A 24624-nucleotide genomic window follows, 5' to 3' on the forward strand; every position below is an offset into this window, starting at 1 on the left:
GAAGAAAGGGGATAAAGGTGTAGGGAAGGTGGGATGGATAGGGGAAGGGTAATAAGGGAAAAGAAAAAAAATGTGAGATAATGAAAAGATGGAAATAAAGTGTTTATAGATGGGGAGGGGAGGAGGGGGTGAAGGGAGGGCAGGGACAAGGGGAAAAAATGAGAACCAAGACCTGTTATGTAGAGGTACAAAATCCCAACAATGAATGTAAATGTATTGTATCCCTAAAATGTACCAATAAACTGAATTAAAGAAAAAGAAAAAGAAAATAAGAGTGTTCAACTCAAGAGAACATTCTCAGAGAAGCACAGGCAATCGGTGAAAGGGGGGTCGCATGCCCCCTTACGGTGTCCCCTTCCCAATCAGGTCACTCACGCACGGAGAGGTCCGACAGGAGATCTTTATTGCAGAGAGTCAGGCAGAGCACAAAGGCCGGGAGGCGAGGAGGCGGAGAGGAGGAGAGAGAGAGAGAGAGAGAGGAGGAAGAAGAAGCAGGAGAGAAGAACAAAGAAAGGAAGGTCCTTTTATCAGTTTTGGGGTGGGCTATTGCTTATTTATGAGGAGTGAGCTACTTTTAACCTATCACAGCCCAGATTGCTTTTATGGGCCCAGTCCTGCAGACACAGGTTTCAACTTTCCTGGACCACTGTGGCCTTGGGAGGGGGAGGGAAACCAGAGATAAGGGCATGAGGTCATTTTAGGAGCCAAGATGTATCAGAAGAATACAGCCTGTGAGGCGGCGTCACAGCATACTTTAACATGATCAATTCCCTAACAATTGGTGTTGTGGCTTGCACAGATACCAGTGTACTTCAACTGAGGAAGTGCCAAATATGCAGTTGGATCTGTTTTCCTAGCCTTTGGGCTGTCTGGCTGTGTTTGTAAATAAAATATTCTTGAACTTGATCAGGCCCATTTGTTCACAAGACTTCACAGGGTTGTTATGACCCAGTGGCTGAGAAAGCCTAAAATATTTATTGACAAAGAAAAAGTTTGCTGACCTTTTTTTATGGAGAATCAGAAATAATGGAGAAAAGTATAATTATTTTAATGTTCCTCTCTGAAAAAGAGAGTTTAAATATGACTTAAATAAAAGCCCTTCCTTATAGTTTGCATCTTTCTGATGAATTTGCTCTCTGCTCATTACTTTTGGATGAGACTCCTGAACTATTGTGCTTCAACAAAATAAAAGATTATTACTCAATGGTTTGCATTATTGATGACCGAGAAGATGTCTGGAAGTTTGCCCCCAACCTGATAACTGTGAAGAAATATGTGTACTTACCAGGCACAGGTGATGTGAATGCACCCCCTGGGTCCCGGGAATCTCAGATGAGAAAGAAAGGTGGGTAGTCTTCTTCCTAACAATTTAAAAATAAATAATTAGTGTTTGGTTCAGTGTTTAGCTTTTACTTCTTATATCTATTTTGGCTGCCATAAATTCAAGATTCACTTTGTTTTTATTTGTACTTAAATTTAATTGGATTTACTTAATACTAAAAAGCTCAATGCACATGAATTCTACATTTCATTCCAGTTTTCCTTAAACAGCCATGATCATAGGAATGGGCCACCTCCTTCCTTAGAGGGAGCTTAATGTGAGATGTGGTGGCTCCTTTTGTAAGAACTGCCCTCAGAACACAGGGCCTTGGGCTGTGCCTGCCTGGAGGGTGCAAGGAACCATTCATCTTCAGGCAAACATGAGCCCAATTCTGATCAAGAAAATTTAAAAATTTTGATTTTAAGTATTTCTGATAATCTTTAATTTAAAACCAAAATATTTTGAGGTAAACAATTGCTGCTGCAATCACTAAAATGGAACTTAGATGTCAAGGCAAGGAAAAAGTAGGGCCCAAGGGCCTTCTTGCAGAAGTGTGTTGGAAACATCACCTGAACAAACTTGGCAAGTCAGCCTGCAGGGGTTGTAAAAGCAAAGGATACTTATTGTCTGGGAGTTAAGTTTCCCAAGGCCAGGTTAGAGGAGGGATAATATAAACCTTAGTGGAGAAGTATGCTGTTAAAGTTTTGAGAGTTGTTTAACTTTAACCATTAGGTAACAGTAACTTTTTCTTTTGTATGCATGTTTAGTAAATCATTCTTCTAAAGATGCTGATGTCTTGGAACAAGTTCCATTTGTGAAAGACCCTGAGGAAGGCAGACACATTCCTGGGCTGGAGCAGAGCAATGGCCTTGGGAAACCTGCTCGGGAGCTAAATGGTGGTGAGGTTGTGCCAGGGGCTTCTGTTAAGGCAGATGAGAGGGACTCCTGGCCCCCTGCTCAGGCCCCCTCCTCCATCAGCCCCAGCAATTGTGTGCTGGCAGATATTCCTGAGTCCCAGGCATCTTGTGAACAGGGTGGTGAGACCTCACCAGGGGCACAGCCCCCTCAGGGGACCTCTGGCACAGATTTGGATTTTGACTTGTCCAGTGACAGTGAAAGCAGTGAGTCAGAAGGTCAGAAGTCCTCCTCCATCTTTGATGGGGAAAGTGAGGGGAAGAGAGGCCGGGAAAAGGCTCCAGCCACCCAAGATGGAGCAAGAATACTGCAGCAGGGAAATACCCCTGATACTAGCAGAGGAAAACTTGCAGGAGCTGTGCCCCTTGGAGAGTCTGGGGCTGGAGTCCCTGTAATCGACAAAGGGCCAGACCTGGACGTGCAGGAGGAGGGTGAGCGAGATGGCCTCTGTGGGCTGGGCAATGGCTGTGTGGACAAGAAGGAGGCTGAGACGGAGTCACAGAACAGTGAGCAGTCAGGGATCACTGCAGGCGAGTCCTTGGACCAGAGTGTAGAGGAGGAAGAGGAGGACACAGACAATGATGACCACCTGATACACCTTGAGGAGATCCTTGTGCGGGTGCACACTGATTATTACACAAAATATGATAGGTACCTCAACAAGGAGCTCGAGGAAGCTCCAGATATACGTAAGATAGTTCCTGAACTCAAGAGTAAGGTGCTGGCAGATGTGACTGTGATATTCAGTGGCCTTCATCCAATGAACTTCCCAGTAGAGAAAACTTGGGAGCACTATCATGCCACAGCCCTAGGTGCCAAGGTCCTGACCCAGCTGGTAATGAGCACTGATGCTCCTGACAGGGCCACCCATATGATTGTGGCATGGGATGGTAAGTAACCCCCTCCTGTGCCTTCGTGGATGGGAACACAGATGACCAGCGGTGGTCTCTGTCCTTGAGACTAGAACTGTGGCCTTTTAAGAATAGATTGATAATTATATTTTGGTGAAGTTCTTCGTCTGTCTTATATTGCTTCACATCTACTTATTGAGTGCACATATATGATCACTTTCACTTGCTGTCTTGGGTTAGCACCTTCTCCAGGAGTTTCAGATGGACTGGGAGACTCAAAGTTAGTGTTATACTGGAGAAACTAAGATTGAAGAGTAGTGAGGACCTCAGTTTGGCAGGTAAAAGACGGACTAACCCTCTGAGTTAGAAAAGCAAATGCACTGTTCAAGTAGAGTAAAAAGAATAATTTACTATAGATGGAAAAGTAAGAGGGTATAGTTTGTCACCTCTTTTTGGTAAAATCCCCCTCATTGTATGTGTCAAGTAAAACAGCCCTTCAGTAATGGGCAAGTCTTGAAGGCATGATTATTCTCAGTTGCTTAAAAAAATTCATTACTTTAAAAAATGCTGCTCATAAGCAATTTTAATTTTTCCGGGATAAAGATTCCCCAGCCACCTAAGGTTCTGTTGGCCCAGTTATTTCTCTTCTGATTATAGGCAGTGAATGAATTGGGGCTTCCAAATACTTGCCTTGAACTCCATGTAGCTGTGTCAAGTGAACTGATCTCTTGGCCAGTCTCAGTGAGGGCCAGCATGGTCTTTGTTGACTCTGTAGTTCCAGTCTGTCACATGATCAGAAGAGCATTTGATTTGAATAAAGGGTAGTGTAAGGTACCATCTCAAGGTGCACTACAAAGTCAGAGGCAGGCTCTTTGGGCCCAGCCAAATCCTCTGTCCTAGGAGAAAACCCAATTTTTCAGTCCACCCTCCCACATGCCCCTCAGAGGCCATGAGGTACTTTCTCTTCTGAACATGGAGATCGTATGGTGAAACTGGTGATAAGTGGAGGACACGGCCAGACCAGGGGCCGAAGCAGGGCCAGAAAATCCACAGGTCTTTGGTGCAGTGGGGCTGGAGAGAATGGGACAGGCGTAAGTTAGTTGAAGAATTGACAGGACCTGCTAATGGATCCTATGACAGAGTAGCTTGGGGTACAGGCAAGAGACAGTGGGGGTTGAGTGGTGTCTACAAACAAAATTCAAAATAATAAAAAGTGATTTGGTACAGAAATCTCACTAATAGGGCTTGGGACCTGAAGACGCCAATGACAGTAGATGTATTCTGGGAGCCTGACCTCTCGGCTTTGTGCTGAGGGGTGGCACATAGCCCCACACGCAGCTCCCTACAGTTCCCTCCCTAACCCTGGGTTTGTGTCTTGGGCAACCCCTTCCCTGGTGCAGGAACAGTCTGACATGTGGTCTCTGCAGGCACAGAGAAGGTGCGCCAGGCACAGGAGTGCAGGCACTTGCATGTGGTCAGCCCTGACTGGCTGTGGAGCTGCCTGGAGAGCTGGGACAAGGTGGAGGAACAACTCTTCCCCCTCACCGATGACGATACCCAGGCAAACAGGTAGGTGTCTCTGCCCTCGGATCTGTGCTTTGTGGTCCTTATCCATGCTGTGATGCTCCCTCCCTGGATGGTTCCAGCTCTCTGAGCAGCCCTGGCATAAATGGGCATCTGGTGGTTATGATGGTCCTTTGGGGCCCTGACCATCACTGGCAAGCCTTCGTGTGTATTGCTCCACTTCATCTCCTTGACAGCCCTGCTTTATGGGAATCTGAGGCCTGGGGTGTCTCTGCAGGATCTATATCACCCAGCCACTGAGGCTACATACTCCTGCAGGTATGGTACATCCCATGCACCCTGCTGTAGCCCCTTTCACTCAGCAAACTGACCTTGTGACTCCCTGTGAACTCAAAGATGAGCTTATGGTAGAAATGTGCCATCAACACCAGAGATGATGGAGGACGGTTTTTCTTTATTTCAATAAAGCACAATGTGGCTTTTAATAAAGTATCTTAGTTTGCATGATTTTTTAGCACCAGAGAATACTATGTGAATTAAAGATCATAGGACAGAGAGGTTATTACAGATCTTTGAACAAAGAGAGGATGGTAGGGTGGAAGCTTGGGGGTAAATGTGCAAAACTGTGTAGTCAAAAGAGAAGGTGTAGGAGAAAAAATGGAAATTCCTATCTTTTATGTATTCATGGGGAGAAAGTAGATAGTATAGGAATACTCATGTTTGTTGAGAACAGTCTGTCAGCAATCTGGGCCTTGTATCGGGGTTAGGCTCAGGTGAATATCAAAGTAACTGAGGATAAAAAGAAAGGAAACTCATCCAGCAAAGGTGAGTGACTCAGCCCAGTGGGAGGCTGGTTCCCAGGGAGGTCCAACACTGCACAGCAGGTTTGGTAGGTGCTGGTAATTGAGAAATCACTATTTTTCTGCAGTGTGCACCATTGTGTTACTCTGTACATTGTCGTGTCCTGGTATTTGGAAGTACACATTTTCCATCTGAGCAGCTCAGTCAGGCACTGAGGGGGCTTTTGTCTAACTTTGGGCAGTGACAGTCACTGGTTGTCCCTGAACACATCCATCTTTGTCCTGGTGTCCCTGCATTCCTGTATCCCATATTCCCTATCTCCTAGTCCCCTATATCCTTTTCCCCCTTATCCCTCTCAGTGTTCTTGTCCACCAAAACTACATTGTTACCAGTTCTGCTCTCATGGCTCTTATTTTCTTCATCCAACAGAGAGAACAGTCCAGCAACTTTTCCTGACAGGCAGAACGTGCTTCCAACCGCCTTATTTCACCCAACACCCATCCATCCCAAGGCCCAGCCTGGTCCCGAGGTCCGAATCTATGATTCCAACACTGGAAAGCTCATCAGAATGGGTGTTCAGGGCTCCGTGCCAGGGCCCCCCAGTTCCCTGCCTATCCACAGGGAGCCCACCTCCTTCAGGTATATTGTGCCACCTGAGAGCTTCCTTTGCTGGCAGGAACCAGCATCTGAAGTTGTTTTCAGTTTTCAGTTGTCTCATCCTATTTAGGGGGTTGTATTACGTACCTGCAATGGGGACATGTAACATTAAAGGCTCTGGTTAGTCCTAAATTTGAGTTAGCAGCCTAGCTGAAACAATGACTCCGAGTTTGTAGAAACAGCCTCCCACTTGCTGATTCTCTTTTGTTTAGCCGTCTATTTTGTGTTGGGTTCCAAAACTGAAAGTAGAGAAACCACTGATTTAGTCTCTGGTGCATTTTGCGCAGTCCCTCAGCTCCTGCAGGTGCCATCAGTATTGTCCTGAGGTGCATAGAAGAAGACAGCCCCATAGGGCTGTGCTGTGCCTCCCTGCCATGCCATCCAAGTCTAGGCATGACGCCCTGGGCCATCTCGCTCTGTTCCCGCACATTCAGACCAATTTGGAGGAGGGGGATCCAAGACGTGACAGAATTAGAAGGCATTTGGTGGCAAGATCAGTGCTGCCTCACAAGAGAGGGATCCTTCCTGAGCAGCCATGTCTGTGCCCTTCCTCCTCTGCCTGATCTCGTTAGCCCTCTGCCTGAGCTCAGGTTAGCACTCCACCTGAGGTGAGGCCCTGCTCACTACCACATGCATAGCCAAAGGACATCCTGCAGGTTTAAATGAGGAGCCTAGTGGTTTCATGCAGCGAGTATTTATGCTGTAAAAAATTCCCATGGTTGGCCTGTGGTTGCCTGTCCATTCCCCTTTTCCTTTCCAAGAGCAACCATACCTTCCTTGGGAGTTGTCCACACACAGCAGCCCAGAGGTTAAAGTGGCATTAGCTCTGCCCTGGGCTACAAGTGGGCCCTGGTGTGTTTCCCAGTGATACTTAGGGCTGGGCAGGAACCCAGACCCATGTCTACCCTCTGGCTTTTGTGACCCTGCACAGATGATAAGAGCCAGGGTTAGTGTAAACAAAAGTTCAAGCCATGGGCGTGATGGCTTCCCCCTCTTTCTGGATGTCGGTATGACTTTGGCCAATCCCAGAACGCAGCTATGATTTCAAACTACAGCATTGTCATTACTTCTGTTTTCTTCCAATAATGTAGTTAATTATTTATGTATTTGGATCATAACTGTGTACTGCTGCTCATATTCCTTTGGAATGACTTTCCTGAAGTGAGATTGCTGAGGTAAAGGTCATGTCTATATTTAACTTTAATAGATGGTATTGGTATTCGCCAAAAATGGACCGCAGTTCGCCCTCACCAGTAGGATAGAACTATATCCTGCAGAAATGTGTGGGTGGCTCTTGGGCAGAGCCTGCTTCTTCAGAGCTGTGCATCTTGCCAAGCTAATGTGTGACAAGAGGCTCACAGGGGCCAGCCTCTGGATGTGGGTCAGCTACTTGATTGCATATTAGTGAATTACTTTTGTATATGTTTAACTTATCCTTTTTCCTATTGAGTTTTTACATTTTTTGTGCCTTGCCCCTTCTGGAAAGTTTACTGTAGATTAAAGCATTCTAATAAGATACCAACAACTGTAAGAGAGATGCCTGCCTTGGCAGCCATGCTTCAGTGGTTCTGTCCAATTGTATTCTTCATTCTGTTTTGAATAATATTGGAAGTTAAGTATTTTCCTTTGTAGGTAACCTCTTTGGTGCAAATGTTTTAAGTATTATGCATCAGATTGTGTATAGATTCACTGTAAGCATTTTCTTGCACGGGCCGGGGATTTAGCTCAGAGGTTCCGCCCCCAGCCTTGTAAGCACAAGGTTCCAAGTTCAATCCCTGGTACCCAAAATTAAAAAATTTCTTGAAATATTTTTCAGAATGGATTCCCACAGAGCCCTGCTCCCCTTGAGTGTGTGTGGGGGGGTATTATAGATTAAATGAACATAGAGATTAATTTTACATATTTTTAAAAATATAACCTTGTTGGGCCAGAGATGTGGCTCAGGAGTACAGTGCCTGCCTGGCAAGCAGGAGGCCCTGAGTATGATTCACAGTACCCCTCCCCAAAATATACATATATACATACAAACACACACAAACACACACACACACACATATATGTGTATGTATGTACATATCCATCCATCCTTATCTCATAACACAAGGACAGAGTACACTTTTGGACAGTCTTCTACCAGAGCTACAGTGAAGCCATGTGCTGTTCAAGGTCTAGTCCTATTGTACCATTTCTTAAAACTTGAATGTATAGGGGCCGGGGATTTAGCTCAGAGGTTGGGTGGCCTGCCTTGCAAGTGCAAGGACCCAAGTTCAATCCCCGGTATTAAAACAAAACAAAACAAAAACTTGTGGATGTAGTGGATGTAGCTCAGTGGTAGAGCACTTGCCTAGCATTTGCAAGGCCCTGGATTCAACCCCTAGTGTTGCAAAAAGAAAAAAATTAAGTGTATATGGTTTTCAGTTTGTTCAACGGAGACTGGTTCATCACCATGTAGTTATATATTATATACATTCATTTTTATTCAAATATCCTTAAATATAGATATTTCAATAAGCTTGTCCTCATTTCTGAGGGGTCCTGGATTTGAGAGAAAACGGTGGATACAAGACCACTGGGTGGCAGGTGCTGCCGTGTGAGTTCTGCTTCTGGCAAGATTGATTGAGGCAGAAGAACTGCCTTGATGTTACACATAGCAAAATTCTCTTCTCAAACCAGGCAGCAGTAGTGGAGACTCTTCACCACATGGGGAGCTGGTGTCTTAGCTGCTTTCTGCTTCTGTGCCATGTGATAGCAAATACCTGACAAGTGCACCGGCACAGGAGATAACTGGCTGTGGAGTCTGCATAGGAAGTACTGAGGACAGATGGGCAGCTCCAGTGTGTTTTCATGAGATGCAAGATCGGACCTTGGAGGGCTGGGTGGGATTAGCAGACTTAAAACAAACTTCTGGCCACATCTGATAGCAGATACCACTTATGAAAACAGAGGTAAAACCGCATGGTATAAAATCAGAACTGTACCGGCCTAGCAGCTAAGAAACAGGTTGGCCTCAGGGTCTGTGCTCAGACTTCACATGTGACACGGAAGCCCCTCAGCTGGAGACCAGGCAGGTGAGCTGTGGTGAACCAGCTGATGCCTGGGACCTGGGGGCAGCACGTAAGGGCTTTCCAGGTCTATGACACATGAATAGATGCTCACAAGAGAGGAGACCCTTGTACTAGTAAACACAAGTAAAAATATTCTGCCTGTAGGAGCCATAGAAGTATGATTAATACAATCCACATTTCACACCTTAAGTTGACAATTAAAAGTGATCATTCCAGAACCTTAATTCAAGAAGTGTCCTCATGTCTTACACAAGGATGCATATGCAGGTTCAATGTTTGGGGGAAGTTCTGCTAATGTTTACTGAAATGCATGCCTTTGACCTGTGGTCTCACTTTGGGAATCTGTACCCTAGGAACGAGTGTGCTAGCCTAAGGTTCTCTGCTTCTGGAAGATTTGGAGTTCTAGTAAAATGGAGCAGCTTTTACGGGCCTGCTGAAGATAACTGCCAAAGCTGTGGGCACACCTAGGAAGCAGCTGTGTGGAGGAATCAGCGCAACCCCCACAATCTATGTCTATCCTGGTCCTGTCCTTGGAGGTATCCCCAAGGATGCTGAGTGGCAGTAGAGGTTGTATGTTTCTGGGCTCAGGAGACGAGTGGGGAGTTGAGGCTGCCAAAGTGGCTGGAATTGAGGAAAAGAAGCAAAATCTCCAAAAGGAGAAAAGGAACCCGGTGACCCATAGGCTCACTTGTGGTTCTTAGGCTTTGTTCATGTTGCAAGACTAGGAGAGCCCAGACGAAAACAGCAGCAGTAGGAGAGAGTGCCTTCAGAATATTCACAGTGGACAGTTCAGTAAGGGAGAAGGGAGCATAAATTGGTAAGAAGGTGAAAAATTCAAAACACTGGGAACTTAAGAGGTATGTGGACCCAGTCCCTAATGGTAGTGAGCACCGGACCTTCCATACCCATGGAGTTGGGATGTTACCCTCTGACATGCTCTGAACCTATTGTTGGGTTTTATGGAGGCCCTGTTACATAGGTGTGATTAAATCGTTGGTCATCAGAGTACTAGCTCAATCAATCCCTAGCCACCCCATTTCCTGGAGATCAGAGGCTAAGCTGGGCAGGAGATTCCAACCCTCTCTCTAGGCCTTGGTCTTTCCAATTACAAGTCCTAACCTGAAGCTGTCTCTCTACCCTGGAGATTCCAGGGTATTGTAATCACAAATGGGAACCAAGGATCTGCTGATCTCAGAACTTAACTTTTAGGCATTAATGTTCAGTGATCAAGGGTCCTTGTTTTTCTTGTAGGCCATATTCTGCAGTATATCATAACTAGTTGAAACAATGAGAGAAAAGATCTGAGAGTTGAAGGAATCCTTCTGAACTTCAGTTTCTAAATTGCTGTTTCATTATAATGTCTACAGAAATTAAAGCAACAACAAAAATCAACATGTGCTGATATGTACACGAGCAAGCTGTTTAGAATGTGCTTTTCATTGTGTTGAAAACAAAATCACAACTTTTCACTTATTTTTCCTTAAACATGAAAACAAAAGCAACTGTGTGGAATGGTTAAAGATGAGGTACAGAACTTTTTTAAAAAATTATTCAGCCTTGCTTGAAGTTCATGCCAATAGACTTAGAAATTTCTAAGATAAGTGAGAAGTAGTAATTAAATGTTGTCTGAAAACAATTTGCTTATGGTAAGCTGAGCCTGAATAGAGTTGAGCACTTGCTCTTCCCTTCAAGAGCTAATAATATGGCAGTAGATAACCATATGGTTGTTCTTACATGTGCATGCCACAGCTCAGTTTCTCATGATTGTGGAGCTGACATTTTGTTGGCCTGTCCGGAGGAGGCTACCCCAGCTATGACTCATCTGGGCAAGTTGATTCTTGACATTTTCTTGTGTATCTGGAAGTGTAATTTGCACCAAGACATAATTTTCTTATTACTAGCCCATTTAAGGAGCATTAATATTCATTTAACTATGTTGATCATCCAAATTTTGAACTGGAAAGTAACATTGCATATCCATATCCAAGCTAGCATAGTATCACAGTGTAGTACGTATACAAGGGATGTTTCCAAATAACCTTTGTCAAACTCAGTGTAGTAGCTACACTCTTTGAATGTATAGGAAGCTATGTGTCATCCTGTAATTAATGTGTTGGTACTGCTTGCTGATAGTTCTTTTTTCAAAATTGACAAAAATGACTGATTTATATAAACAAAAGGAGTCTGTTTTACTCTCCTCCCTTCCCATGTGTCTAGACACAGCACTGGACATCTGAGAAGCCAGGAGCATGCAGAGATAAGAGAAATACTTTCCAGGCAAGTGTTTGTGTTACAGCCAGGAGTTGTAGTTGTGTGGACTCAGTCACCCTCTGGTCACACCCTGCTGTGACTCAGTTTAGAGTGGATTTCACCTTTTCTTTTTCGGGTGAGAGGGTCCATCCAGGGTTTTGCATCTTCAAGTTTAAATTTAATTCCATTTTAATTTAAACTGGAGCTTTCCCCAGTTTGATTTTTGTGTCATGCCTGCCAGGCCTCCCACAACTGAATGAATGCATGTGATAGTTTATTTCCCCTTGGATCATAGCACCTGTGTACTCAACTTCCCCATTTGTTTTGTTGTTTTGTTTTGTTTTGTTTTAACTTCTCCTTTTGTACAGTCAGACCTGCTGTGAATGCGCAGTGTCCACACAGGCCCCAGCAGCCACCCCAACAAACACCTCAGCTTCTGTGCCAGCCACCCTGGCATTGTAACCTGTTATGCCTGCCACTCCTGCATCCTGCATGGCCCCTGCCTCATCTTTTGAGAGGGTGCCTACTGCAATTCTGTGCTCTCCCCCAAGGAGGGCAGCACCCTTATTCTGTACATGGAACCCTGTATAGACCCATTTTGATGGGGTGCATGGCATCCTGGGGCTATTAGTTCTGTCCTCCTTTTGTTCTCATCCAAGGCTGGGAAGTTGCAAGTTTTTGCCGATTCTCGCATTGATAGTTTTGGTTCTGGGCTAGGTTTTTGGCTCTCTTGGGGACTTGGTGGTGGGAAGATGTGTGGTGAGGTCTCCTGGGCCTGTCAGTGTCATGAAGTGATGTTCAGGGCCATCTTCAGGCCCTCCTTCCACAATGCCCATGTGTGCATGTCCATTGAAGGTGTGAAGTAAGAGTAGGCCTTGAGGTTTTCAGCCCACACTGATTCAGGAGGCATTGGGCTGCATGAGGAGAGCACCCCTAGTTGTTGGTCAAACACAGTGCAAGGTCATTCAACCTGACCTCAGTGACTTGAGGTCCAGTTGGAGAAAACTGAAGCAGTGCCCCATGGGGAGAGGCTGGGCCCCCCAACAGGGCAGTGGGCTAAGAGCATTGCAAACTGAAATGTACTTCCATTCAAGGATACACTGAAGTTCAGAAGAACATATTCCTGTGTGCAATTAATTGCAGACATTTTATTCTTTAATTAAACTTTATCTTGAGATATTTTCAATTTACATGCAGTTAAGGAAATAGCACAGAGATCTCTCATGCCCTTTACCCAGTTTCCCTCAATGATAGCATCTTACAGAGCCTGAGAAGTCTCACTAACAGAATGTGATGGGCACACAGCCCGGTGTATACCATCCACTCCACTGGGACTTTCCTTCTGGTGGCTCATTCTCTGGGTTTCCTTCTGCTGAAGTTGTGTGAATCTCTCCTTAATTCCTGATAGATACTTTCCTGTTATGAAAGTCCAGGTTGATAGTTTTTTTGTTTTTTTTCATACCACCTGGAAAGCATCTAATCCTTCTCCACCAGGCAGTTTTTCTGTTGTTATTCTAAGATTCCTCTGTATAATCAAAAGTCTAATTATGTACATTTTGAGATTCTGTCATGTTTGGGATTCACTCAGTTTCTCAGATCAGAAAGTTTACATCTTTTACCAAATTTGGGGTGTTTCCAGCAATTGTGCATCTTTGCCTTTATGGGACTCCAACTTTTTGCTGTCTCCATTTTCCCAAAACTTCATTCTTGTTTCCCTCTTCAGAAGGGTTGATTTCTGTTATACTTGAAAGATCAATGACTTTCTATCCTGTATCCTCCATTTTGCTGTTGAGCATTTTTTTAATTATATTTTTCAGTGCTAAGATTTACATTTGGGTTTTTTTAATACTTTTTTTTTGGCTGAGACTATTTTTTGTTTGTTTGTTTAAAGCATGTTTATCATTGCTCTCTGAAGCATTTTTATCATGGATAATTTAAAATTTTTATCAGGTAACTTGGCGATCTTGAGGTTAGCCTCTCTCTGTTAATTATCCTTTTCATCAGTTTGAGATCTTCCTGGCTGCTGTATGACAAATGACTTGGATTGAAACCTAGATACTTTCTCATCATGTCAAGGGACACTGGATCTTACTTAATCTTTACCTTAATTGATTCTTCGTGACTCCACGGCAATAGCAGAAGTAGAGGCAGCACCACGTTCCTGCCGGTGGTGTGGAAGTCCAGTCCCCTCATGACCTCTGTTGACACCTGAGATTAGAGTAGGGGTGTCATTCCTGGGGAACACCTGTGCTGGTCCACAGTACACTAGAGGATAATGAAAGTCCTGGCTCCACTGGGCTGCCTGTGGCACTGCCCCCTGTGCAAGGAGTGGGAGGGGCCCTGCTGCCGCCTATGGTGTTGAACTTCAAGTTTCCCATGTACCCCTCCTTGGCCTTCTCTTGACCCTGTAGCAGGGGCATTGGTGGATTGGGCTGGAATGGAAGCAGCATTATCTGAAAGATCTTTTAAGATATCATTAAGAAATGCTTTTAACTATTCCAAATCAAAAAGGAATGTAATTAGAATGGCTAATTCTACATTTTTGTATCCCTTTCTGGCTTAACATTTGTCCCATTCTGCTTTATTGTCTTAGAGTGGCAGAAATACAAGAAGAAACTTGGCCTTCCCTTGCTGTTAAAAGAAGAAAAATAACCTTGCAGATGCCCTCAGAGGGCCTGAGGAGTCCTCTTTTTATTGACTGATCTGTATAACATCTAATAGGTGGAGAAGCATGAAAAAAGCCAGTCCCCCTAAAGTAGTCTCTTGCTGATGCCAGACCCACAGTGGCTTTATGGACCTTTGAAAATCAACCCTGTCCTGGTTGCTTTTGATAGGGGTGGCATTCTTGTTCTGACATTTCAGTTATTGTTAAAAGTATTAACTTTTCTAAAAAGAGACTGTAATATGTTTGTTTTGAGCAAAATGAAACTTTACTAAATGTGAGCTTTTTCACACTTGTCTTTGGAGTAATGAGTGTTAGGAGCAGATGGTGATAGCTGTGAATGGCTAGTGTTGGTGTGGGTAAGTGAGTTACGCCTTAGGTTAATCCTTTGTGATTAGCTGAATTTTGAGAAAGATAGAAATAGTCTTAACTTTAGAAAGAGCAGATCACATTTTTTAGATTTTTGGACAGAAAATCTAACTTTCACTGGATAACATTTGACTAGCCTAATACAATTGTGTTTTTTAAACTTTGAAACCTTGAATGAATGCCCTCATTTTTCTTCATGATGATAAGGTCTTCCTGCCTTGTCTTTAGTGTATGAAGTAGCCCGGCCTACAGCCCAGTGAGGAAGTATGATGCTCCATACTTCCTCATCGCATCTTCCCAGCTGTCAGAAATAGTTCTGTCTCATTAAAGGATATACTGTACTGCAGCTTCACGGAGATTTACCTTACATTCTGACAGTGACAGTCATGAACATGTGTAAAACTATATTCCATGAGAGTTGACACATCTAGAAGAAAGTACCTATAGAGTAAAAACCTGTTTCAAACGGAACTGAGATTTTTAGCAATAGGAAAATTGGTGCAAGATAAGTATGTCGGGGGTTCTAGACCAGAAGCATCCTTGAAATGGGCTTGGTCCTTGTTGGCTGATCTGTTCCACTGATACTCGATGAATATCTTAATGTATCTTTGCTGTCCTCTGAAAAGATTAATTCCACTCCTTTTATGTCCTCTTAAGACACCACTGCATTTCTTGGACCTGTTGTATCGCTTGGATAGTATATAATGTTGCTTTTGTATGGCTCTCATGACTTCACTTGAGAGTAAATAATACTTCCTGGCAGTTTCTAGGAGGAAGTTCATCTCTCTCAAATTTTGCACTTGTTGTAAAGTGAATTGAACCAGGCAGATGCCCCATGGATGGGGCTTTTTGCTGGTGAAGGGAGGTGAGTGAGCTTCCGTGGGCCCCTGAACTGGCCCAAGGAGGAGGCACAGTGTGCTGAACATGTCAGAGATAGCAGATGGGTGTCATCCACAGAGCGTCCTGCCTTTCCATGAGAACATTCTCTGTATTTGTGGCCTAGCTCAAGAGTCAGGGCTCTAATGCAGAGCTGGAAACGTGCAATCCGACTGCTTTCCTCATGCGGGACTATGACATTCCTTTCAGAGCTGTTCTGCCACATCAGCAGCAGATGTTTGGTGAAGAGCTCCCCGATGCTCGAGATGGAGAGCAGCCTGGCCCTGCCAGAAGAAAGCGCCAGCCCAGTATGTCAGAGACAATGCCGCTGTACACTCTTTGTAAGGAAGACTTAGAGAGTATGGACAAAGAGGTGAGCAAGCGCCGCGCAGGACGCAGGCAGTGGGCAGCAGCACTCCCAGGGAGGCTGCTGCGTGCTGGGCATTAGAGGTGGAACTAAGATAATGTGCTCATGCAGAAGTGTGTGTTCTTGGGAGATAGCACCTGTGTCTTTCCTAGGTTTCCTATTAAAAGGGAGCTATAATGCATTAAGTGATGTATCTGCAGAGTTTGGCATTAAGAACACTGACAGCTGGGTTGGGGTCCGTGACTCAGCTCTCAGCCAGTTCTGTGCTTTTTTTTCCTCAAGTACATTGGATGTATCTGCAAACAGTTACAGTTGTCACGACGAGGTGGGATACTTCTGGCATCCACTGGGCAGGAGCAAGAGGTGCTGCTCAGCACCTACAATGTACAGGATGCCCTGCAAGGGAATAGTCCAAGAAAGTCCATAGGGCCCACATGGAGAAACCCTAGATTACTGTGTTTTCTGGTGAACATAGATTTTAAACATATGCACACACAAATTATGACTAGCAGTTTCTTATGAAATCATTTTACAATACTATATAATTTTAGGCAATGAAAGTAGAGTTAGTTTTTCAAATACTTGTTGGAATAGTGATACTAGGACACATATCCACTTGGGATTGAGCCCAAGTACAGTGGAGATTTTCCATAGGACTGAAACAACTAAACTAAAAATAATTTTATAAGTCAGTATTGTTTTCTGTCTCCTAGCTTTTAAAACAGTAGACCCACTATCATATGACTTGCTGCTCATGTACAAGGCCTGACTCTGTGTGACTCCTGTGTCCCTTGACCCACATTCTTCTGGGTCTCTGGACAGTACTTTGGTGGGTTTCACACCTTCCAGCACTTTTTCTGGCAAGTAGTCTGCCATGTCATATTGTTTTCTGTCTCCTAGCTTTTAAAACAGTAGACCCACTATTACATGACTTGCTGCTCATGTGCAAGGCCTGACTCTGTGTGACTCCTGTGTCCCTTGGCCCACATTCTTCTGGGGTCCCTGGACAGTACTTTGGTGGGTTTCACACCTTCCAGCACTTTTTCTGGCAAGTAGTCCATGCCATGTCATTCTTTGACAAAATGTATTGCCTGCTGGGGGTTTTGCGAGGGGCGATCTGTGCAGTGTTGTTCTTAGGCAGACTGCTTTGAAAGGACCACTGTAGAAAAATGGGTCTTGGGCCACAACTGCGGGATTCTTACCAGCCTTCTGGTGAAGCTTTGCCCCATTCAGATGCATCTACATCTGCAGTTATCCATCTGGCATCATTGTGCCAAGGTCAGGAATATTGTTTTGTTGGATGTGCAGTAGTTTTTAAACAAGAAAATGGTTTTTGTTTATTTTTAGCAATAGCAGAAAAATACACATAGTTATATTCAGGATAGAATCTCATCCGTAACTCAGATTTTCCATCATCTTCAGACAATAGTTTGCCTTATAAGGATTCAACCCTTTTTTTTTGGATTTGCTGAATTTCTCTATTTGTGACGTTTCTGCCTTTTTGAACATCAGTTGTTTTTGTTTGATGAAAATGTTTCTCTATAAGAATGTTCCTTGATGACTACTTCTTTGCCCCCAAGCCTCAGATGGCTTGACAGGAACAGCGTCTGCTTCCTGCTGGGCATGAATGGGAAGGGAGCTCGTAGACCCTGATCTGTTCCTGCCTGACCGCCACTGCCACGTCACAGTTTCCTTCCTGGCTTCGTAGTTGAGTCACAGCTTTGAGTTTGCTTTCATAAATAAACAGTAACCTAAACCTCATATTTGGTTTAAGGTTCATCCATAAGATGAAGTGGAATTGAAAAGAGAAAGGATCCTGCAGTGTATATTTGACCTACAAGGTAGAGGGGCTCTGCAGATAGTAATAAGAACCCAGAGGAAATGGCCCCCAAGTGGCACACTTCCTGTGGTTCCTCATGATGGAAGTGGCAAGCAAAGACAACAAGGTGATAGGATGCTGCTGGTTTGGAGATGACAAAGGCCAGAAGCTGAGGACCGTGTGGCTTCTAGAAGCCGGAAAAGGCAGAAAGGGGATCCTAATTGAAGGACCCAGTCTGCTGACACAATATCTTAATTTTCATCCTGTGAGACCCACTCTGGACTTCCGAGGGCCAGAACTGGAAATTTGCACCCTTGTGGCCTTGGGAAAGGTGCACACAGCTCCTCCTTGCCACCAATCCCCATCAGACTTCTGGTTTCAGTTATGTTTGTTTCCTTGCAGGTTCCCTGTTCTTGAGTCAGATAAGACAATCCCACCCCAGATAAATCTACTTTCTCTCTGCTGGACTCTTCCTTTCTAGTCAGTTGCAGCTCCTGAGACTTCTGACCACTTTGGGCACCTAAGTGGAAGGGCGATTGAGGACTACACTCCATAGTAGATAATAAAAGCAAGGAAGCTGCATACTAAGCAGCAGTCCATGTTATGTCCTCTTGGGAACTTGGTACATGTATATAACACATCTCAGTTCTTTTTTATCCCCTTCCTCCTCCACCCTTCATCTCTTGGTCTGGTTTTCATTTGAAAAACATCTCCTCCTTTCCTATATATATCTTTTATTTTGCTCTTTATTTTTCTTTCAGGTTTCTCATATTTAAAAAACCACACAATATTTAAACTTATATGTCTGATTTATTTTATTTAACCTTATGGTCTCAAGGTACAAGGTATTTTTCTACAAATGACTCAGGTTTATCCTTTATGGGAGAGTACTTTTCTGTTGTATATAAATATCACATTTTCTTTATCCATTCATCTGCTGATGAAAATATAGATTCCTTCAAATACTTAGCTATTATGAATTGTGCTGTTTAAACATGGGCATGTATATAATCACTGTAATATGTCTTTAACTCTTTCAGGAATATACCTAGAAGGAGAGAGCAGGTAGGTTGAATGGAATTTCTAGTGTTTGTATTTTGAGGGATCTCCATACTGATTTCCATAGTATTCCTACCAATAGGGAAAAAGAGTTTCTTTTTCCCTGCACCCTGCCCAGGACTTGATATTATTTGATTTCTCAATGATAGCCATTTTTTCTGGAGTAAGATGAAATCTTGGCGTTGTTTTCATTTGCATTTTTTAATAGCCAGAGATGTTGAACTTTTTTTTTCATGTATATATGTGCCATTTGTACTACTACTTCTGAGAAATGCCTATTTCATTGGTCCATTTTTTGATTGGGTATTTTATGGGGGGTTGTTCTTTATATATTGTAGATACAAGACCTCTGTCTGAGGAATAGGTGGCAAAATTGTTTTCCCATTCTGTCGGTTGTCTCTTCACTATTTTGGTTGTTCTCTTTTGTTGTTGTTGTTTTGTTTTTTGTATTTGGCTTTTGGTTTTTGGAGACAGGGTTTCACTATGCAGTCTAGGCTGGCCTTGAACTCACTACAAAACCTAGGCTGGCCTCAGCCTCCTAAGTGCTAGGATTACAGGCTTGCACCACCACACCTGACTGGTTGATTCCTTTGCTGTGCAGAAGCCTTTTAATTTGATATGCTGTCATTTGTTGATTCTTGTACTATTTCTTACACTACTGAGGTTCTTTTCAGAAAGTCCTTACCTGTGTCTGTCATCAAGAATTTTACCAATTTTGTCTTTTAGCAGCTTAAGTGTTTCTGTTTTAACATTTAGTTCTTTGATCCATTTTGATTTTAGTTCATTACATAGTGAGATATATGTGTCTAGATTGAATCTTTTCCATGGGGATAACCTGTTTTCCTAGCACCATTTGCGAAAAAGTGGCTGCCTTTCCTTCAGTATATATTTTTTGTCCCTTTGTGAAAAGTCAGATGGCTGAATGTATCTGGAGTTGTTTCTGCATTCTCTGTTCTTTACCAATGAGCCACATATCTGTTTTTGTGCTGGTAATATGCTGTTTTCTTAATCACTATAGCTGTGTAATATAATTTCAAATCAGGGATTATGATGTCTCCTGCTTTGCTCTTGTTACCTGAGATTGCTTTTATTATTCTAGGTCTCTTCTGAGTCCATATGAATTTTAAAGTTGTTTTCTCTAATTCTGTGAGTATGTTGTTGATATTTAGATTGGAATTGCATTAAGTCTGCATATCAGTTTTGGAAATGTGGCTATTTTGACTGTATTGGTTCTGTCTGTCTTTTCATTTTCTGGTATTCTTTTCAGTCTCCTTTTTCAGAGCACTATATTTTCATTTTAGAGATCTTTTACTTCCTTGTTTAGGTTAATTTCAAAGTATTTAATTTTTCTTGCAGGTATTGTAAATGGTATTGTTTTCCTCATTTCTTTCTCAATGAGTTCATTATTGGTATATGAGAATGCTAATTATTTGTGTATGTGTATTTTGTACCCTGCTACATTACTGAATTTGGTTATTAGTTAGTTCTGAGAGTATTTGGTGGAATTATTTTGGGTCTTTTATGTAGAAGATAATGTCAACTGCAAATATATCCCTTTTGTTTGTCTTGCCTGATTGCTCTAGCTGATGTTCTGAGTACTATGTTGAACAGAAGTGGAGATAGTGGACATTCTTGTTTTGTTTCTTACTTAGTGGAAAAGCTTTTAGCATTCCCGCATGTAATACAATGTTGGCTGTGAATTTGTCATAAATGGCTTTTATCAGTTTGAGATAAGGTTCTTTAATACCTATTTTCTTCAGACTTTTTATCATAAATAGATGTTGAATTTTGGCACAGGCTTTTTCTGCGTCTGTTGAGATAATCTGTTTATGTGATTTGCATCTGTATGTTTATTGATTTGTGTAGGTTGAACCATCCTTGCATCCCTGGGATGAAACTTGGTTGGTCATGATCTTTTTGATGATTTATTACATTGTTCGCCAGTACCTTGTTAAGGATTTTTACAAAATCTATATTCATTAAAGAGATTGGCCTGTAGTTCTCTTTTTTGGTTTGGAATCAGCATAATGCTGGCTTCCAAAAATGACTTAAGAGAGTACTCCTTCCCTTTCAATTTCATTAAAAAGTTTGAGGAGCATTGGTGTTAGATTGGCCCTGAAATTCTTGAAGAAATCAACAGTGAATCCATGAGGACCTGGGCTCTTCTTAATTGGTAGGGTTTTTATTACTGCTTCAATTTCATTACTTTTATTGAATTACTTATTGTTTCTATATCTTCTTGGTTCTGTTTTGGTAATTCCTATCTGTCTTGAAATCTGGCCATTTTTTTCTGACTTCTCTAATTCTTGGAGTACAGATTTTAAGAGTAGTTGAAAATAATCTTTTGGATTTTGACAGTGTTCATTGTAATTTCACCTTTTTCAGTGTGTGTGTGTGCGTTTTGTATCAGGGATCAAACTCAGGACCTTGCACTTTCAAGGCAGGCAGCAGCACCACTGACTTAAATCCCTAGCTCACCTTTTTCACTTCAAATTGCAATGATTACATTGTCTTTTTTTTTTCTATTTCTTTGTAAGATTGGCTGAGAGTTTCTCTAGTTTGTTTATTTTTTCTGAGAACCAGTTCTTCCAGTCATTGCTTCTTTGTATTGTTTTTTCAAACTCATTTATTTTATTCATTTCTTCTCTTATCTTTGGATTTGGATTGTTCTCATTTTGAGGTGCATCATTCAGTTACTTATTTGGGCTCACTGTGTTTTTCTCATGTGGGTATTCACAGCTATAAAGTCCCCTCTTATGACAGCTTTCATTGTGTCCTATAAGTTCTAGTACATTGTACTGACATTATTGTTTGATTCTAGAAACTAATTTTTTCTTTGATGTCTTCTGTGACTCACTGATTATTCAAGAATGTATTGTTTAATTTCTATGTATTTGCATAATTTCTATGGCTTTTTGACTTGAATTTCTGGTTTCACTGCACTATGATAAAATGCATGAGATAATTTTTATTCTTTTCAATTCACTTAAGCAGATTTTATGGGCTGATATGTGGTTTGTTTTAGAGAAAGTTCCATATGCTGCTGGTAAGATTATGTATTCTGATGTTTGGTGGAACACTCTTCAAATATATCTGTTAAGTCTGTTTGTTTGAAGGTTTTTTTCCAACTTTGATATTTCTGTGTTGAATTTTTTTTTTTTGTATAGTTGATCTGTTTGTGACAGTTGAGTATTAAGGTTCCTCACTATAAATGTATTGATGTTTATCTGATCTATTTTGTCCAATTGTTATAAAGTTGCCATACCAGTGTGTGGTGCATATGTTTATAATTATCTCCTACTGTTGAATTTCCCTTAACCAGTACATCATGACCTTCTTTGCCACTTCTGATCAGTTTTGGCTTGAAGTTTACTTTGTCTGAAAGTAGGATAGCTACTCTTGCTTGTTTTCAGGTTCCCATTGCATGAAATATTGTTTTCCATCCATTGAATTTTTTGTTTGTTTGTTTTTGTTTTTTGAGACAGGTTCTCACTAATGTGGTTGAGACTGACCTGGAACTCACTGTGTAGCCCAGGCTGGTCTCGAACTCACAGTGATCCTCCTGCCTCAGCCTCCCAAATGCTGGGATCGTAGGCATGTGCCACCATGCCCAGCACCATTGAATATTAACTCTATGAATTGGGGAGGGAGATAAATCTGTTTGTTGTGTACAGCAGATTTTCTTTCTTGATCGATGCATTTTGCCAAACTGTGTCTTGATTGGGGAGTTGAGACCAGTCATATTGAGTGCTACTAGTGAAAGTTGTTGGCTACTTTATGTCATCATGCTATTTTCCTTTGTTAAGGTCCTTTCTTTCCCTTCTACTTAACTGCGCTCCTGCACGTATTCTTTTTTTTTTTTTTTTGGTACCAGGGATTTAACTTGGGTCTTTGCGCTTGCAAGGCAGGCCACCAAACCGCTGAGCTAAATCCCTGGCCCTCCTGCATTTTTTCTATTAGACCTTTTGGCATTATTCACCTTGTTTCTAGGATTTCCTTGGGAATTTTTTGGTGTGCTTTTTGGTTGTTATGAATGAGGTGCTCTTTATCATGGAAATAGCTGATTTTTCCATCAATTTTGAAGGTAATTTTTCAGAATATCTCAGTGTAGGTTGGAAGTTATTTTGTTTGGGGTCTTGAAACACTTCACTTCAAACTTTTCTGACTTTTTAAGGATTGTATTAAAAAGTTTGCTATAATTCTATAAGTAATTCATTGTTTTTCTGTAAGACATGAAAATTTATTCCATGTGTTGGACTTACGGGATTTTGACTAATTTGTCATGGAGATTTCTTTCTGATTATTGCTATTTGGGGTTGTGAATGCCTTATGTTAACTTTTTTTCTCATATTTGGAAAGTTTTCCCCTATTAGGGTAAACAGTTTTTTATGTCATTTTTGTTGTCTTCTGATTTTTCACTAATTCTGCTAATCTTAAATTAGTCTTCTTTCCATCATCTAGCACCTATTTGATCAATTTTATGTTCTCTTGTTTTTAAGGTTTCTCTCAATAACTAGTCACCAGTAAGGGCTCTGTCTTCTAGTTGTGACACTCTGTCCTCACATTAGTCACTTCTGCTGCCCATACTTTCAATAGAATTTTTAGTCTTCTGACTTTCTGTTTGATACCATTTCATGGACTCTTAATTCTTTTTTGAGGGGAGAGTTGAGACAGGGTCTCACTTCATAGTTGAGACTGACCTGGAACTCACTATGTAGCCCAGGCTGGTCTCGAACTCACAGCGATCCTCCTGCCTCAGCCTCCAGAGTGCTGGGATTACAGGTGTGCGCCACCATGCCTGGCTCATGGACTCTAATACTTTGCTAAACTGGACATTCATGCTTTGTATCATTTTGTTTAGCACAGCTAGCTTTTCCTTAGTGTCTGCCTGATCATTTTGTTTATTGCATCCCTTATTTGTTATATCTACTTTGAACTTGTTAAGCAATGTATTGACCAATTTTTTTCCACCTCCTTTGTTACTCTTTCAAATAATTTGTCTATGCTGCTTTTGATTTCCTCCTGGTCAGTGCCCCATGGATAAGCTTTGGGAGAGTGGGGAGTTTATGAAGGACTTTTGTTACCTTGTCTTATCATGTTTCTATTTTTGTTTGTTGTGGTTTTGTTTGTTTTGTTTTTTGTGTGTGTGCTGAGGCTTTTGTGTTAATTATAATGGAAAGCTTTGTTGCTACAATGGATACCTCTTTAGTTATTGTCTGCTTTTTTGTGATATACTCTAAGTGTGGTTAACTCTAGGCTTTTCCTCTTTTCAAAATCCATTCTGTTTATTTGGGAAGGGATACTGCAATGTAGTTGGGTCAACAGCCACCCAATTCTCAAGGAATGAGCCCACAGTATTGTTAATGACACAAAAGCAATCCAAATAATGTCACACAGAAAAAGAAAAAAGAAACAACTGTGTCACCTTGGCTATAGAAGTAAAATCAAACTGGATTTTGACATAGCCTAAGAATCAACAATGTACCATAACCATAGAGAAGAGTTCTATTATCATAGTAAAAATACAAACACAAACCTACAGTAAATATCTACTAAATGGAACAGCTTTACCTCTAGTAACAATAGAACACTATTGAACAGTAATAGCATAGAATAAAGTAGGGCCAGGGCTTTTAGCTCAGTGGCAATGCGCCTGCCTCACAAGTACAAGGTCCTGAGTTTGTTTAATCCCTGGTACCAAAATAAATAAATAAATGAATGTTATCTAAAGATTCATGAAGCTTAATGGTTTTGCTAGTGAAGATGGGGGGGGGGCAGCTAGAGAATGAAAAAAGTAAAATTTGAAAAATTAATGGAAGATGAGGAGGAGGAGGGAAAAGTGAGTTAGAGAATCTCATTGAGGAGTGAAAAGATATTGATAGTATTGGATAAAAAATGAAAAGAACAAACAAGAAAAAAGAGAAAAACAGCAAAATAAAGGAAAAAAGGAAAAGGAAAAGAAGTTGATAAAAAGAACTTGAAATACCAAAAAACCAATGATGGAAAAAGAAAGAAAAAATATAAAAATTGAGTCCAAAAATAACATTTCTTGTGTTTTTGGATGAATGGTTTCTTTCCATGATTTGCA

The 24624-nt window shown here is 41.9% G+C and overlaps 1 protein-coding gene across 4 annotated transcripts in view; it reads left to right on the plus strand.

The window, feature by feature from the left end:
- The first annotated feature begins 721 nt into the window (after positions 1–721).
- LOC104872971 (RNA polymerase II subunit A C-terminal domain phosphatase) overlaps positions 722–24624 on the plus strand; it is a 52818-nt gene continuing 28915 nt past the window's right edge. The window contains exons 1-5 of one of the 4 annotated variants that reach the window (XM_033757343.1): positions 722–1345; positions 2089–2220; positions 4515–4656; positions 5842–6051; positions 15502–15664. In XM_033757343.1, the coding sequence (XP_033613234.1) occupies positions 1204–1345; positions 2089–2220; positions 4515–4656; positions 5842–6051; positions 15502–15664 (789 nt within the window). In that variant the 5' untranslated portion in view covers positions 722–1203. The remainder of the gene's footprint in view (positions 1346–2088; positions 2221–4514; positions 4657–5841; positions 6052–15501; positions 15665–24624) is intronic. The other 3 variants (XM_033757344.1, XM_033757345.1, XM_033757346.1) reach the window with 3 other exon arrangements.

This window comes from Fukomys damarensis, unplaced genomic scaffold, assembly GCF_012274545.1.
Source record: "Fukomys damarensis isolate Sample0158 unplaced genomic scaffold, DMR_v1.0_HiC HiC_scaffold_30, whole genome shotgun sequence".
Classification (NCBI taxonomy): Eukaryota; Metazoa; Chordata; class Mammalia; order Rodentia; family Bathyergidae; genus Fukomys; species Fukomys damarensis.